The following is a 17,491-nucleotide window of genomic DNA, read 5'->3' as shown; positions in this document are numbered from 1 at the left end:
TTCAGGACAAAGATTTCATTGGCTGAAATCAAACCACACTGCACACAGGAAGGACATTTGTAGGAGAGTGAGAGAGACTGAGTACCATGTTCTGGATGACTCGGCCCCGAAGTAACTTTTGTAAGTAGACCACGGCCATTTCAATCTCCTCTTCTTCCTGAAAAGGATGAAAATGGGAAGAGATTAAAATGCAAGGTTACTAGCCTGCAGCAGGACCTCCTGGGGTATAGAAAAGGGACTACACAAATTAGACTGAGATGAAAAACCCTCTGAAGGAGTGGGGAGATTGCTCAGGAGACTTAGCATTTCCAATATGGTCTAGATGATAGGTTTCTCATTGACAATTAGGCCATCATCACTGCAGCCATGTGAAATTTTACTCCCCTACTCTCCTTACTCTTCCCTCTATCTCCATAACCTAGGAGACCCCAGACTCCACATTATCATCAATTATTACTCTTTCTAGGGCCCTTCCTGGATAGGATCTGCAATGGTAATGCTGGTAGTAATGAGAGGGAAGAGGAGAATAAAATCCCTACAGCTGTTCTTTCTTCCAGATTTCCCTTCCCCCAAAATCCCACTGCTCCTGACTCACTTGGCCCTAATAAGAAGCACAGACAACCTCTATTCTGTTGTCAGCCCCCACTCAGTCGGCCAGCCTGCTTCTCAGCTCTAAATCCTTATACCATTCTAACTCCTATGAAAAAGCCAAGGATATCTCAAGTGAAGTTTTCTTCTGGAGTGTAGAAAAACTTTACTTCATCCAGTTCATAATATACTAAAGCTTTGCCATTTATTAATCTATGTTCCACTTGGTTTTTCCTCTTTATGTTCTATGTGGGGGAAAAAAGGAATGCTTAGTACATTTGGGGAGGAATATAGAAAAGACTTTTATACTTCCTTGGTTCTCCTTCATTGGAAACCCTTGAAAACTTCCAAAAGACTATAAAGCTAACTTCTGAGGAAAGTGACAATCTTGAACAGGAGAGATAGGCTTTAGCATTTTTAAAGGGAAAGCAAGCATACCAATTCCCAGAGCCTCCAGTTAAAAAGAACAGGGTTGACTAAGGAATCTATTAGGGTAGAATACAGTCCAGCAGGGTTTGCATAAGGATCCTAGTCTTACATGCAGTTTAAAGCTTCCATATCTCTGCACCACACACCCCACCACAACATCCCTGCCTTGCTGTGGCATTTTCTTCAGACCACAGGAACCTCTAGCCAAGGTCTGGAACATGGCAAATCCCCCATCTCTTTTTCTGGCAAGTTTCTTTCTAGCTGTGTATATAATCCTACTACTCCATAGGAGAGTAAAGATACATATTTGGAAAGCAGACACACAGGTTAAAAGATATCTTCCAAGAAAAACTGTTACAGCAGATGATTAGATTTGAAGAGATTTTTAATGTAGGGACAGGAAAGCTGTACCTGGAAGACCTAACTTTAAGTCTTACCTCCCTATATGACCTTGCATACTTAGTCTTTCAGGGCTCTGGGCCAGAGATGTCTCCAATAAAAACAGAAGCCACTAAACTGCATGGGCTGCAAACTAACTTAATACAATGTATATTAATATTAACTATGTTCTACTGTATTTTTATTTATTTTACTAAATGTTTCCCAATGACATTTTCATCTGCTTAAGTATCTGATACCTATGTTCTATGTCTCTTAAGACTATATAAGCTGCAGAGGAAGTGGTGACCATTTGGTGATGGAGCTTCCTCACCCAGTATCTTATACCAATGACCATGATTCTAGTCCCTATCCTCTTAGTATAGGTACGTACCTTAAGCACAGTATGAATCATACTGAAAATTCAGCCTGATAACCTACCCACTATGACAGGAACTTGTACTGTTTTTATGAAAAAATCCTTCCAGAATTTCAAGCAACAGACTTTTCAAAAACCTTTACCAACATAGCCCATTCTTTATCTGGGGATGACTCCACATATAATATAACCAATCTAACTTTTTCCTTTCTATATTGTTGATTTATATTGATTTCCAGAGGAATAAGGCAGAGTGAGAGGGTGATTTATACTGATATTCTATCAAGCATGTAGAAAATTTATTTTCAATAAAACAGAAATCAGAAATAAAATAGCATTGCCAAATAAACTAAGTTTAAATGTAAGACAATGAGTAAACATAATACATCAGCTGGTATTTTTGACCAAATATGTATATCTTAAATACATATGCTGTTAATTTTTAAAAATTTATCTCACACAAAAGCAGGAATATTTTAAAGTTTGCATTAAGTAAAAATAAATGCTAGGTATTTCTTATATAATTTTCCCATGCTCTACTTAACTCTAGAATCATAATGTCTGAAGGGAATTTGAGAGATCATTCATGGATTTATGCACCTGAATTAAGGCAAGTTAATGCCTTGGCTACCCTGGAGCAAACAAAATCCCAATGTAGCTGTACACCAATCTCAGGACAGCTGCCAATACTGAGCATCCCCTCTCTTCTCAGACTCCATCTGTATGCTCTCTTTATCTTCCACTTCTCCTTACCTATTGGTTTTTTCCCAGCCACCTGCAAACATGCCCAGGGTTCTCTGGTCTTTAAATAAACCCCCTGCCCACAGACCTTCACTTGATCCTGTAATGCCTTCATCTATTCTTACATTTCTCCTCACTTTTAATCAAACCCTTTCACAATCTCAATACTGAAACTGTTCTCCTGAAGATCACCTACAATCCCTTTTAAGGGTTCAGTGAGCTAGCCTTGGTCCTCATCCTTCTCACCCTCGCCATGGTTAACACTATTGACCATGCTGCCCGGTCTGTTTCTTTTGCTTGTGTGATTCTGGTCTCTTCTCATCGTTCTCATATTGACCTGTTGCTCCATCCCCTTGATGGGATCATCAGCGACCTTTTCCATTTCCTATCTGTGAGTCTTCTCTCTCAAGCCTTTACTCTGGATTCTCTTCTCTTCCCCCGTCCATCTCCCTCCCTCCTGATCATCTCTTTGGTTTCATGGATTCGCTCATTACCTCTCTCTGAAGATGACCCCCAGATTTCTACAACCAGCCTCTTGAGTTCCAGATCCACATCACCAAATGCTTGAAAGAGAAAGCTCTAGCTGGATATCTTACAAGTATCCCAAACTCAACATATCCAGATACAACTCATTTAAATTTTATCACAAACTTCCTGCTCCTTCAACTGTTTCTATTTTTATTGTCAAAACCCCCATCCTTTTATTCATCTAAGTTCACAACTTCCAAGTCATCCTCAACTCTTCTCACTCTCTCCCAATTAGCTACCAAATCTTGTTGATGTGACTTCCACAAACCCCTCATGTTGGTCCCTTCTCTGCATTCACCCAGACACTACCTGAGTTTAGGTCCATTATTATCTCCCTCTTGGGCTATACCTAAACTTTGATTGTTCTCTACCCTTTCCATGCTGTACTGTACAATGACAAAATAATCTTCTTTGAATACATCTTAACATGTTATCTCCCTTGCTCAAGAATCTTCAATGGTTCCCAATAACTTCTAAGGTGAAATACAAATGGTTCAGCTTGACAAAGACTTTTACAATCTAGTACTATGTTTACTCTCCCAGGCTTATTCTGAATTAGTCTCAATGCCTTGTATACAAGCAGCACTGAGAAGATGCTTGTTGAATTGAGCCGAACTGTCAGTAAATCCTTTCTTACAGTTAAAGCATAGTTTACAGCTTCTTTTTACTTTGTAGTTTCTTCTGTCCTCACTGAAAATAGTCTGTTACTTTGTTACTGTGGTTCAATCATCACAGGCTTTTATGACTCCATTTGGGATTTTTTGCTTTTTTGGCAAAGATAGTAGAGTAGTTTTGTTATTTCCTTCTCCAGATCATTTTACAAATGAGGAAATTGAGATAAAGAGGATTAAGCCCCAAATTATACAACTAATAAACATCTGAGGCCAAATTTGAACTCAGGCCTTCCTAAGGCCTATATATAGCTGCCAGTAGTCTGCTAGAGCAGCTGAGCAGGACAGTAAATAGAAGGCTGGGGCTGAAATCAGGAACACTTCTCTTTCTGAATTCAAATCAGGTCTCAGACACTTATTAGCTGTGTGACCCTGCGCAAGTCACTTTACCCTATATGCCTCAGATTCCTCATCTGTAAAATGAGCTGGAGAAGGAAAAGACAAACCCCCTCCAGTATCTTTGCCCAGAAAACCCCACAAGGAGTCATGAAGAGCCAGGCATGATTTAAATAAAAGAATAAGTCTGTTACTGGTTCTTGTTCTGTTTCATATATCTGAAAAACCATAATTAAGTCACCTATCAGTCTTCCCGTATTAAGACTAAATGAAGAAGCAGCTAGGTGGCACAGTGGATAGAGTACCAGTCCTGAAGTCAGGAGGACCCGAGTTCAAATTTGACCTCAGACACTTAACACTTCCTAGCTCTGTGACCCTGGGCAAGTCACTTAACCCCAATTGCCTGGGGGGGGGAGAAGAGGGGAGACTAAAGTTGCATACCAAAAATTCAGATTTTTTAGATATATTTTTCATTTATTCTTGAAAATTTTGGATAATTTAACCACTAACAAGAATGAAAGTGTTAATTAAATGGGAGCTGGAATATAGCAGTAAAGGAGGAAGGGGGAAGTTTTCCATTTAAGATAACATTATTGAATTTCTAATTACCAACAAGCATTTCTAACTTACAGAAGTACACATTTCCAAGGTTGGTGTTGGCAGTCGAGGTGGTGGTATTACTCTTTTCTGAAGGAAGAAGAGTTTTTTCTTTGGTTCTGGACTTTTCTTCTTCTTATCCAACAGTGCCTGAAATAAAACACGTACTTTTATGTTTATTTTACTCCTTTTTTGATATAACTATATCCAAGTGTTGTGATTCTTATAAGGTACCAAGACAGTGGAATTGATAGAGACAATAATTATCGAATTTAGCATGGTTCAGTATGATTGATCTGATCCTACAAGGAGAGGTTATGGGCCAGAACTTGAAACAAGATACTAAGTGGAGGTGAGGAGACAATGGTTAAATCTGGTTTAATTCTACAACAAATAATGGTTTTGTAGTGATATAATGATTGGTGTGTACTCAAGTGTACAGCATATAAGCAAGAAGCTCTTGGGGACAGAAGCCCACAAGCCCGCGCTTGGAGGCAGTCAGATTCATTCCATATTTCACCTTTGTGCTGCCTGGAGATTCGGAGGGAGCTAGAGGCTGAAGGGAGAGGCAAAGGACTAGTGGCAGGAACCAAGGAGAGAGATAGGCCTCTAAGAAAGCTAATCTAGCCCAAGGAAGGAGACAAGACTTAAAAGGAAACAATAAAGGATTTGGACTTTAACTTCCTGGTTGAATTTGAGGTGATTATTACTTTGAACTGAAACTAAGGCTGCCTCCAGAAGCTCCCCAAGAAACCTGCTTCCAGAGAACAATAAATCTTAGAGAAGAACATTACATCCAAGCAATGTTTTTATTCCTTAATTGGAATAAATATGATCACTCTAAGCTACTTAGAAAGTAAATCCTACAAATTCTTATCAAAGTGGACTCCTATAAAAATTGCTAAAATTCATTTTTAAATTCTATGTCACTCTTTTTTATTAAAGATTTTTGTCCATTTTTATTTATCATTAAAATAATTATATTTTTTCTATCACTTTTTTGTTATTGTTATAGAATTTATTTAAAGTGACTACAAACCTTTTTATTATTATTTCTGCTATTAATCCAAACTTAAGAAAACTAAGCTCAACAAAGTTCTTTTCAACTTACTTTAATTTGGATTTCCCCATTCTTATTTTAGGTAATCAGCTTTAGGATTATCCTAGAATCATAGATCCAAAGCTGGAAGAAACCTACAAAGTCATCCAGTCCATTTCCCCATTTTTACAACCAAGGAAACTGAGCCTGAGAAGTATAGTAACTTGTTCAAGTTCCCATGAGTATTAATAAGTATCAAAGATGAGCTCAGACCCCATGTTCTCCAACTTCAGATCTCTTTCTCCTGAGTACCATGTTGAATATGACATTATCTCACTTTTTTTTGTCTACCCAAAATAGCATTCTATATCTCTGAATAATTTAGCCAAACAAAACCAAAACTATAAAGAAATTGATACAAATTTATTACTACTACTGAAAAAAACAACTCAAAAAAAACCAAATCCAACTGACAGTGGATAAATAGTAGTAGTCAGACTTGAAGTTGGCTAACATTTTGTTAGCAACTGATTTACATGGATCTGATAACAGATTGTTTCAAATACTTCTCTTTTTGGCTTGTATGATTGTTGTTCAAAGACTCAATGAATTGTACATGTCTCTCTTTAAAGTTTACATTCTTCTTAACATTCCATCCCTTAACTTTATATAGCATACTAAAGTTTTACAGAGTAGATAATTTGGGGTCCATGCCCATGCTTATATATATACATATGTTATATTCTAATTTCTCTGTATTCCTCCTTGTTTTCCTTGAAAAATCTACTGTAATTTTGTGGAGAGCAACAGTCAACAAAACAGTAATCTTTCTTCCCAAAGAAACAAGGATCCTGGCTCCCCTGCTTACTATGCTTGTCTGGGTAACCTTGAGTTATGGACTTCACTTCTCAGGGCCTCAGTTTCTCTTTTGTAAAATGAAAGGTTTAGTGGGGCAGCTAGATGATGCAGTAGATAGAGTACTGGCCCTGGAGTCAGAGGATCTGAGTTCAAATCCAGCCTCAGACACTTGACACTTCTTAACTGTGTGACTGTATGTCACTTAACCCCAACTGCCTACAAACAACAACAAAAATGAGGGGATTCGACTATATGACATCTGAGTTAGCTTCTACCTCTCAGTCTCTGATCCAGTGATCCTTCAGAAATTCCACTTTGCAAGTGTAGCATCTTCCTCCCCTCCCTTTCCCACCTCCAGGTCCTGAAATATTAGCATAACTTCAGCTGCATTCCAATTGATCTCTGGCTTCACACTCCATTGTGGGAGTTATCACATTCAAATCTCACTAGAGTGTGGCGTCATTGTTAGTAATTTGTTCTAAATGCATGAATTACACAAGCCAGACCATAGTCTAGCTCTATGGACAGCTAAGAATCATTTATAAGAAAAGAAAGTATGACTACTTTATACCTGGTGAACCTCAGCTAACTCAAGATCCAGTCTTGCTGATTTTTTAAGAAATTTATTCTTTGTGGTGAGCTCTTTGGGTTTTGGAGTTTTGATTCGAGGTTGTGTTACAAAATCTGGGAGGGAGGCCTCAAGTTCAAGTAACCCTAGGAGAATCAAAGACATAAAAAAAGAAAGTATTTGATAAAACATTCATTGAATTAATGTTTATTAACTAATACCTTCTGTGCATCTCCCATTATTCTAGGAACTAAGGGACCAAAAAAAAAAGTTTTAAATGTGAAAGTGAAGAGGGGAAATAAGGGAAGAAAGCTGTACCCCAACTGGGATAAGCTAGGTAGAGTTCAGATTTGAGAACAGAAACACCCAGAACATCTGGCAGTTAACAAAAAAACACTACAGGCCTTTAAGATTTTGCATCTATCACGATGACCAACTGATTTTCTCCCAATTTGGAAAGTAAGCAAAATTAAGAAGGTATTAAACTAAGTATACAGATTTAAGTAATCTCAGAAAGTAAAGAAGTAAACAGAAATTATGAAATTTTGATGGGCTAATAAGGCACTAACACTCAGAAGACTGGTCATATTTATGGTCAGTTTAAAAAAGTTAGCCTACTAAACACTAAAAATTCAGGAATGAGTAATGAGCTAAACAAGCAATCTGTAAGAACCAATCACTCTTCTCTTTTTGGGATGGGAAAGAGAGGGAGGAGATTTTCATCCCTTCCTTTCCCCATCACCCACCCACCACTACCAGTTATGGCGTTTTGAAGAAGAGCTCAAAGTTATTGGTATTGTTGTTACTGCTTGCCCTTTGTTCTCAGAGAGGACCATGACAGTCAGGGAGGTGATGCCATGACATGCAGGTGAATTGGACTTAAGTGAGAGAGGGTTGGACAAGGTCACCTGCTTCACTTTCCCCTCTGGCCAATGGTCAGTTATAGATCAGGACTGTTGCAGATGGCTCTGACTGCAGAGGGAAACTTTGGTCTTTTTAAACTGTTTAAATTAGTAATTCAAGGAAGGAAGCCAAAAAATATTCCACTGAAACAGAATGGCAACAAGGAAGCATTTTGAAGGACCATAATCTCTTCTGGCTCTAAAGCTATGATCCTATGATTTGACAGAAGTAGCTAACTAGTAGTATAAAAGCCAACTATGGAGTCAAGGTTGAGTATGGAAAAATGAAGCCAGAGCTGGAAAGATGGCCTGGACCAAAAGGATTTGGCCCTGAAAGTAAACATTTCTAAATACTTGACATTTACATTCTTTTACTTGCTATGTGCTAATTGCTCCTAGTTTGAAATTATTTTCAAGGCATATTCTAGTCTCTATTGGAAGTCACTCTCCCAAAAGCAAAACAGTCAATCAGAGAAGTGCTTATTAAGAACATATGTTTCAGGCATTGTGTTAAGTGCTAGGGATAAAAAGAAAGGCAAAAGACAGTTCTTATTCTTAAGGATTTAGATTATGAAATCTAAAGAGAGACACAACAAGCAAACAACTGTACAAACAAGATATGTACAAGATGAATTACAGACAATCTCAGAAGGAAGACAGAAGCAGTAACAGAAATTGGATCCTTGTAGGTGGTGAGTTATCAGCTGGGACTTGAAGGAAACCAGGTGGCAGAGATGAGAAGGGAGAGAATTCATTTTCTAGCATGATAGGTTCATCCTTGGTTTTCATATAATCAATCTTTCCTTGTTTGATGCCCAGTTCCAGTTCTATAGTAATTTTTTTCTATCTCTTCCTTCTTGTCAGCTAATTACTGGGCAACCCTGCTTCCCTTGGATACCCTGTTAGTATCCCTGATGCATATATTTCTTAAGTTCTTCCTGAAAAGAAGTTTGTTTTTTCAAAATAACACTGTATTTACAAGAATAATTTCCCTGGTTTATTCTTTCCGCAGTCATGGTTTTCTTATATTTGGCTTCCATTAGATGTGTTATCCCCTGTTTTTTTTTTGTTGTTGTTGTTTATAAGATAAACACCTGTTATACTCTGTTACACCTATATGCTTGAATTTTTCATGATGACTTACCTTCATAGGTGTTAAGAAAGTGGTTTTTGACAACAAAACGCTCCGATTTATTGTCTGGAAAACAACCCAGTCGAGAAAGAGGTCCATAGACTTGAGATGCAAAATTATTATAGTCACTAATGATGTTTCTTCTCTCAAATTTCCCCTCCACATTTCTTGCTCTTGCCACCAGTTTTCTGATTTCTGAAATGTAATACAACTACATGATAAATTGCCTCAAAGGTATTGTTCTAAAGAGTGATTTACTTAACAAACTAAATTTAGCCAAAGGCCAGCTTCCAAACTAACCTAGGTTATGTTCAGAGTGACATTTAATTCCAACACAAATCTCAGCTACTTCTCTTTTTCTTTAAATAGACATTTTATGTTGAGGAACATTGATGTTTGAGTTTGGTATTTTTTGCAATGCTATACTGAAAGTCATGTATCCATATATATGGTATTTATGGTGTTCAAAACTATATGATCACATGGGAAACTAACTGAAATCTGATTTCTAGTTGTATTCACATAGTGAAAGTTGAATTCAAGAAACATTTTTGTTTCTCATATTATGAGTTACACACACTAGAAATACAAAAAATGAAAGTCTTGGGGACTCTTCCCTTTCACTATAATTTATGTTTATATAAAGCTTTTTATGGGTTTTATGAATTATTAAAACTGTTAATAGTTGTATGTTTCTTAGTCTAATCCCATACCAATAGCTTCAGAAGTTGCTGAACACAAAATCAATTTCAATACTGAGCTTAAATTCTTTCCTGAGATAACCTAAAAAAAATGGAAAGAAGACCATTCTTGAATAGTCTCAGGTCCATCTTGAATAGTCTCAGGATAAATTAATGCCCCAATTGCATGTTTTTAGAATTGCTTTGTAGATAGGAGAAAATTACTACCATAAATATTTAAAATATAACTAAGACTTACAATGGCTATTTTCACTTTATTGTCCAAACTCTCTTTCAAGTCTTAACACTTTTTAAGTCCTATCATCTAGAACTACAGTATCCCCAAATGAAGGAAACCCTATGGTAGAGATCTGCCTACTATGTTCCTTCTTCCTAATTTAAATAACCTGGTTGCTAGGCAATTATCAGTGGATTTTTCTAGAATTCAATTTTTGCTGTTTCTCTTTTTTTGGCTTTAACAATATATCATTATCCTTTTCTCACTTCTGGTTGTGTACATTAAGATGATTTTTTTTAAAAAATTCCGCATTTTGGTGTAATAGATAGAGCACCAGCCCTGAAGTCAAATTCAAATTCAAATCTGAACTCAGATACTTAGTTCCTAGCTGTGTGACCCTGAGCAAGTTACTTAACCCCAACTGACTCAGCAAAAATAAACAAAATATTCAGCATTTTTAATTACATTGTCTATTTGAGAGCTTACTTCAACCCAACTGTTCCATTTCCCTGATCTTTCCTATGACAAAAATTACCTTTCACGTGTTCATGTCTAATTCTTGCCAATTTCTCTTCCTTTTCTCCCTGAAGTTGAGACCACTGGGCATTCAAACGCTTTATGTTCATTTCATTTTGGTCATCTTCTCGCTTCTTCAGTAGCTGTTTGAGGACCTCTAGTTGAAGTTCCTGCAGTCTTTAAATGACAAATATGCAAACATACATCTCAAATAGAAATCCTCCAATAAAGTACAAAATGGCTCTACCAAAAATTCTGATCTTTATTCTGGTTGGTGCTTATTTGTCAATTATTTTGTTATGTGATATTTCCAGAGACTAAAGCCTAAATCTGTACTTTGAACACTATCAAGTATTAATCTAATTAAAGTCACACTTTTTTTTTTTTTTTTTTTTTTTGACAAGTGGCAGGGTTTGGTTACATCAACAAATCAGGTTAAGGAGATGTTTATGAAGACCACTAAAAATAATTTTCATGGGTGACAAATCATTGCTGCTCCCCTTTTATCCTCTTAACATGCTACACATCATTATTTAAATCAATTGATCAGTAGGAATTTATTGGAGTGCCTATCCCAAAGGTTCCCTCTGATTCTGAAGTTCTCTATCTCCCTTCCAGTTATTTATTAAGGATTCCAAGTAATTCAAAAGGTTTTGACATGTCCTTAGCGTTTTTAATTCAGGATCTACCACAAATCCCTTTAAAAAGTATCTTGTTTTTATTTTCTAGTGTGTGTAACCTAAAGTCCAATGTGTGGCATTTAACTGACACGGTCATTATCAAGGATGACTGACATTCAAATATAGTTATGGATTAATTAGCAAATAAGTGCATGTTGAAAGGCCATTTAAGTGGCAAAATAATATGTCTTTAGTACAAAATAAGTGATTATAACCATCAGTTAGAATGGGAGAGTAAGACCAAAGACATATAAATTCATATCTGTATTCTGTTCATTGATTGTACTTTTTTGCCTTTTAACCTACTTATTTATTATCTTAGAATTATTATCTTATTATCTTAGAATCATAGTATCTCAGAGATATAAAGGCCTTCAGAGTTCATTTATTAGGGCAGCTAGGTGGCACAGCGGACAGAGTGCTGGGCCTGGAGTCAGGAGGAATCACCTTCCTAAGTTCAAATACAGCCTCAGGTATTTTCTAGCTGTGTGACCCTTAGCAAGTCACTTAACCCTATTTGTCTCAGTTTACTTATCTGTAAAATGAGTTGAAGGAGGAAATAGCAAACCACTCCAGTATCTTTGCCAAGAAAACCCCAAATGGGGTCACAAAGAGTTGAACACAATTGTGATCACTGAACAACAAAAAGAAAAAGCTCCCCACAAACTTCAGTGATGTCTCTGACAATAAGACTGAGGGCCTTGGGTTGGGAAATTCAATTAGAGAGAGAAATTTGAGTCTAAGTATACAATTACCTAGGAATATCCCTGTACTTAACACCTAAGGAAGAGATAAACTATTCCAGTATATTTGCCCAGAAATCCCCAAATGGGATCATGAAGAATCGGACGTTACTGAAAAACGACTAAACAACAAAGACATCATTTAGCCTCTCCCTGACCCAAGAGAGAAAAGTTCTCCTCAATATTATCATCCTAAACAACTCGTTATCTAGTTTCTACTTGAAAATTTCTCATGAAAAGAGTCAACTACTGTCTGAAAATTTAGAAAAAAATGTTTAAATGTCAAAATTAAATCTGTCTTTATTACCCCCTAATTCTATCCTCAAGATTTAAGAAAAACTCATCTAATCCCTTCAAGTACTTGAAGATAGCTAATTTGTCATTCCTACTTAATCCTGTTTACCTTAATTTCCATGTCTGCAAAATGAGCTGGCAAACTATTGCAGTTTCTCTATCAAGAAAACCCCAAACAGGGGCAGCTAGGTAGCACAGTGAATTCTTCAAATTATCTTTATAGGACACAGTTTCCAGATTCATGTCCAACCTGGTCATCCTCCTATTGATACACTCTAGCTTGTCAGAGTCTTTTCTAAAACTGGATGCCTTGATCTGAACATACTGTTCCAACTGTGTCCTGCCCAGACCCATCCCCTACAGGGACCATCACCTCCCTAGTTCTAGACATTCTGTTTCTCTTTCTTAGTACACAGCCTCAGATCGTATTAGCTCTATTGAAATTGCTGTATCATAATGCTAATTCATTCTGAGCTTTGAGTCCACTAAAACTCCTCATTTTTTTCATATGAACTGTTGCCTAGCCTCACTTCTGCTGTACAGTTGATTTCTTTAACCTAAATAAGGGCTGTTATTATACTTATTACATTTAACCTTATTAGCTTCAGCCTATTGAACTTTTAAAATCTTGTTTCTTCCATCTCTTAGTTATCTGAGAGCAGCTTTATATCATCTGAAAATGTAATAAGTATACCAACCAAACTTCTTTCATGCCACTGCTATTAATATTGTTATGAGGATAAAAGGAAGGAGCATACCTGCCACTATGAATTTCTAGGAAGGGAAAATTAAGTAAAATGAAAATTTATGATGGCAATCGAAATTAGAACCATTCAAATGATACATATTTATGTATAATTTTTTCTAATTTTAATATTCTAAATCCATTTAAAATGCTGAGGTTTTATTGCTGACAAAAAGAATAGCAGATCATTGAGGACATCTCTGCATGTTTTGTAGCTAAATGATTTTCAATTCTTTTGGTAAAAATATGTGCTACTTATTGTAAAGCACCCTCTACTTTCTCCCAGGTTTAAATTCAATAAGGGAAAAACTCTAAACAAGAGTAATTTTCTGATAGCAGGGAGGTCTTTCTGACTGCATCATTTAATGGAGATGGTAGTTGGAGACAGATCTGCAAGAAACAGTTGACAGTCTTGACAAGATTTTCATTTTATAGGAACTGTGTTGCCACACTAACCAGATGCCTCTTTGCATTTTCAATATCTTTTTGTAATAGGGCATCTGTCTCTCCAAAGTGTGAAAATGTTGAGGCTATGTACTCAGTGCCTCATGTTTGACAACAATTTTGTTCAAAGCATTATTTCCAATAAAACTATAAACTTTTCCTAAGACATAACAAGGCATTAAATGACCTTACTTAGAAGCCTATTTGAAATTTTGGAAAGATAGCCTTTGAGGTCCCTCCCAGTTCCAATTCTATGATTCTTTGATAAAGCATCTTTTTAATCCCTCAAGTCTGTGAAATTAAGAATTGTCAAATTATTTAAAATTTAAAAGTTTTTACAAAACAAAACCAATGAAGCTAAAATTAGAAAAGATTTTGACAAATGGAAGAAATATGGAAAAAAAATTTCTGTAGCAAGTTCCTCTGACAAAGCTTTCATTTCTAAGACATAGAGGGAACTGTTTCAATTTTGTGAAATTAAGAACAATTCCCCAATTGATAAACTGGTCTAAGGACATGAATGGGTAATTTTCAGAGGAAGAAATCCAAGCTATCAACAATCACTTCTTCTTTAGGCAACTCAAGTCACAAAGAGAAGGTTGTAAAATGTATTCTAGAGAATTTCTTCACCTGGCAGGTCCTTCTGCTAATGGAATTGCAGGTCCATCCCTAAACTCCAGCAAAATAACATGATCACTCTAAACTTGTTACATTTCAATTTAAGAATTCTCTTGTAATTTCTTTCTTGACAGTTCTAAAGAGCAATCAAAGATAATAGACATGTGGTACATGTAATAGGGGACAGTTTAGGAATTACGTTTAGTGTTTGATTGGAAGTTTTTTTATGTCCATTTGTGTTTAAGTTTCTAAGAGGGGATCTGTATTGCTTGGCTGTCCATTTCTTTTTCAAATAATATTTTATTTTTCCATATGTATGCAAAGATAGTTTTCAACATTCACCTTTGCAAAATCTTGTGTTCCAGATTTTTTCTCCTTCTCTCCTCTCTTCCTCCTCCCTTAGACGGCAAGCAATCCGATATAGATTAAATATGTGCATTTTTCTAAACATATTTCCATATTCATCATGCAGTGCAAGAAAAATCAGGGAAGGGAGAAAGACAGGGAGATGGAGATGGAGAGAGAGGGAGGAGAGAGAGACAGAGACAGCAGACAGAGAGAGAGAGAGAGAGAGAGAGAGAGAGAGAGAGAGAGAGAGAGAGAGAGAGAGAGAGAGAGAGAGAGAGAGAGAGAGAGGGGAGGTGGGAGAGGGAGGAGAAAGAGCAGTCTAAGGTTTGCATTACATTTTTTCCTCATCTAATCCAGACAACTCTATGTGATAGGTGCCAGTATTACTTTACATATGAGGATACTAAGGCTGAAACAGGATATGTGACTTGACTAGAATCATACAAGCATGGATCTGATGTAGATGAGGCAGGTTCTGAATTCAGTTCTTACTGACTCTAGTTCAACTCTCAGTCCCTCCTGACTGTACCACCCACTGTTACCCAACTACCTAATGATACACAAACTGCCATTCAGAAGCACAAACATCCTTTCTCATTTGACCAATGGTGCCTTCAGATGATTTTTTGGTCATTTTGGAGTCTCTACATTAGCTTAATGTAACATTTAACTTAATGTAAACATTTAACTTGTCATTTCATATGCCGAAGTGCTTATGGATGAAGTTATAGGAGAGATGGGAGTCTTTGTCTGTTTCAAGCTTTTTAATCCTTTTCCTAGAATCAGGACCCACAAATGCCTGAAATATTTAACCAAACTCTTGAAACACTGGAAAATGATGTGCCACTTGTAATGGTTTGCTACCTCAAAGCTTTAAAAAAAAAAATCTACAAGATGTGGAAAAACAACTTATACAATTCCATCTGTTTCTAATTTTTTTCAGATCTGTAAATCTTTGGATTATGATGTTTTGTTTTGGTTTTCTGAGGTTAATAATTATGTCCCCACACACATCAGCACTTTTTCCAAATATGTTTTCACAACTTTATTTCAGTGATTCTAACAACTGTAAACATATGTGCTATAGCAGGCTCCAAAATGAGCAAGATGGAAGGCATATATCACCTTGGAATCCTGTTCCAGACTCTCGCTGACCTCTATAGAAATAAAATAAGCAACTATCTTATCTATAGCTTTTCTGTTCCTCTGTTCTGCACATGCACAGGATCATCTTCCTCTAGCTCTGAAATCCTTCCCACACCCTGCAGATGTCCTGTTCAAGGCCAACATAGGCAATATTTCATCTTAAAATAATGGTAAAATAATGCCAAAGAGATAGTGGAGTTAAAATCCAGAATGAGACATGGATTCTTGGCCCTGGTCATCACACAAATTTATTTGCTAAACTATGCCCTTTCATTTTGAGAGTTAAAAAACTTGTTCATTGAGATGGAGTGTATAACCTTAAGATGATAAATGTTTATAGAAGCAATACTTTTAAAAATGCTTTTTAAAAATGGGACTGTCGGAGGAGGATTCTGGGAAGATGATAGAGTAGTTCAGTAAATTTCAAGTTCTCCAGATTTCCCCCACAAACAGACCAAATTTGCATCTCCAAGTGAACATAGATTCTGAAAAATCCACAACACTTGGGGCAGCACAGGGCCCTCCTGGAGAAGGTCTGAAGACCCCAGGCTGGGGATTAACCCATAAGAAGTGCCAACTATCCGGGCTAGCTCCGTAGGAACAAGTGGGGAACCATAGGGATAGCTGAGTTTGTCTGGGATCTCAGCAGGAGCCAGAGGATCTTTCACTTCCCACATTGTGTGAGGAGTTAGGAGTCAGGGAAGACTAAGGGAATTTTGACTGATTAGGAATGCCAGGCCCAGCTGTGCTTCCGAAACAGCCCTGGGGGAGAGCAGGAACCACCAATGAGTGCAGAAATAGTGGGGAAAGGATATTGCTGGCTGGGGAGGGGGAAGTTTTTGATTTGGGTTCCAGGTCAGAAGGGAGAGCTGAAATGGATCTAGGGGTACCATCGCTCTACCCCACAATTAGAGGTACTTATACTAATACTTCTCATTTAAAAAAAACAAAAAGAAAGAAAGAAAGAAAGAAAGAAAGAAAGAAAGAAAGAAAGAAAGAAAGAAAGAAAGAAAGAAAGAAAGAAAGAAAGAAAGAAAGAAAGAAAGAAAGAAAGAAAGAAAGAAAGAAAGAAAGAAAGAAAGAAAGAAAGAAAGAAAGAAAACAGGCAAGAAGAAAGAAAGAAAGAAAGAAAGAAAGAAAGAAAGAAAGAAAGAAAACAGGCAAGAAGAAAGAACCCAACCAAAGAAACTTTCTATGGGAATAGGGAAGACCAGGGTTCAGGGGTGGACAGTAAAGTAAAACAAAACCAAACAGAACAAAACCCTCTTATATCCCCCAAAATAACATTATATGATTCCCTAACCATAGGGAAACTCAAGAAAGATTTTTTAAAAATCAAATGAGAGGCATTGAGGAAAAGAGAAAAAAATAATAAAAACCATCTAAGAAAACCAAGAAAATTATGGAGAAAAAAAGTCAGCCAATTTGAAAAGTAGATATGGAGGCTAAAAGAAGTAAATAATTCTTTGAAAATTAGAACTGGGCAAGTATAAGCCAGTGAAGCTAGAAAAAAATGAGCAAGAAACAGCAAAATAAAATATAAAGAATGAAAGGACAGAATGTGAAGCATCTATAAAAACAACAGATCAAGAAGAGAAAATATAAGAATTGGACTACTTGAAAGTTGTAACTAAAAAAAGAATCCAAGAAAGTCCTGAAGTGACAGATCATGAGGGCAAGATAGAAACAGAAAAAATTCACTCATCACCTTTCCTTTGTGGAAAACACATAGAAAACAGAAATGTTTTTGCCTAACTTTTAAACTCCCAGATCAATGAGAAAATGTTGCAAAAAAACAAGAAAAAAAACCAACTTAAATATGCTGGAGCTACAATTAGAGTTGTACAGGACTTAGCAGCAGCCACAATCAAACACTGCAGGTCCCGCCAGACT

General features: G+C 36.6%; 1 protein-coding gene across 6 annotated transcripts in view; it reads right to left on the bottom strand.

The window, feature by feature from the left end:
- CFAP91 (cilia and flagella associated protein 91) overlaps positions 1–17,491 on the bottom strand; it is a 116,768-nt gene that overhangs the window by 54,215 nt on the left and 45,062 nt on the right. For all 6 annotated transcript variants that reach the window (XM_074301325.1, XM_074301322.1, XM_074301324.1 and 3 more), the window contains 5 exons: positions 10,600–10,757; positions 9,159–9,341; positions 7,116–7,258; positions 4,681–4,797; positions 86–157 (listed from right to left, as the gene is read on the bottom strand). In XM_074301325.1, the coding sequence (XP_074157426.1) occupies positions 86–157; positions 4,681–4,797; positions 7,116–7,258; positions 9,159–9,341; positions 10,600–10,757 (673 nt within the window). The remainder of the gene's footprint in view (positions 1–85; positions 158–4,680; positions 4,798–7,115; positions 7,259–9,158; positions 9,342–10,599; positions 10,758–17,491) is intronic.

The sequence above is a fragment of the Sminthopsis crassicaudata genome, chromosome 3 (genome assembly GCF_048593235.1).
Source record: "Sminthopsis crassicaudata isolate SCR6 chromosome 3, ASM4859323v1, whole genome shotgun sequence".
NCBI lineage: Eukaryota > Metazoa > Chordata > Mammalia > Dasyuromorphia > Dasyuridae > Sminthopsis > Sminthopsis crassicaudata.
The sequence above is the reverse complement of the archived record's forward strand: the minus strand, read 5'-3'. Positions and strand labels throughout refer to the sequence as shown.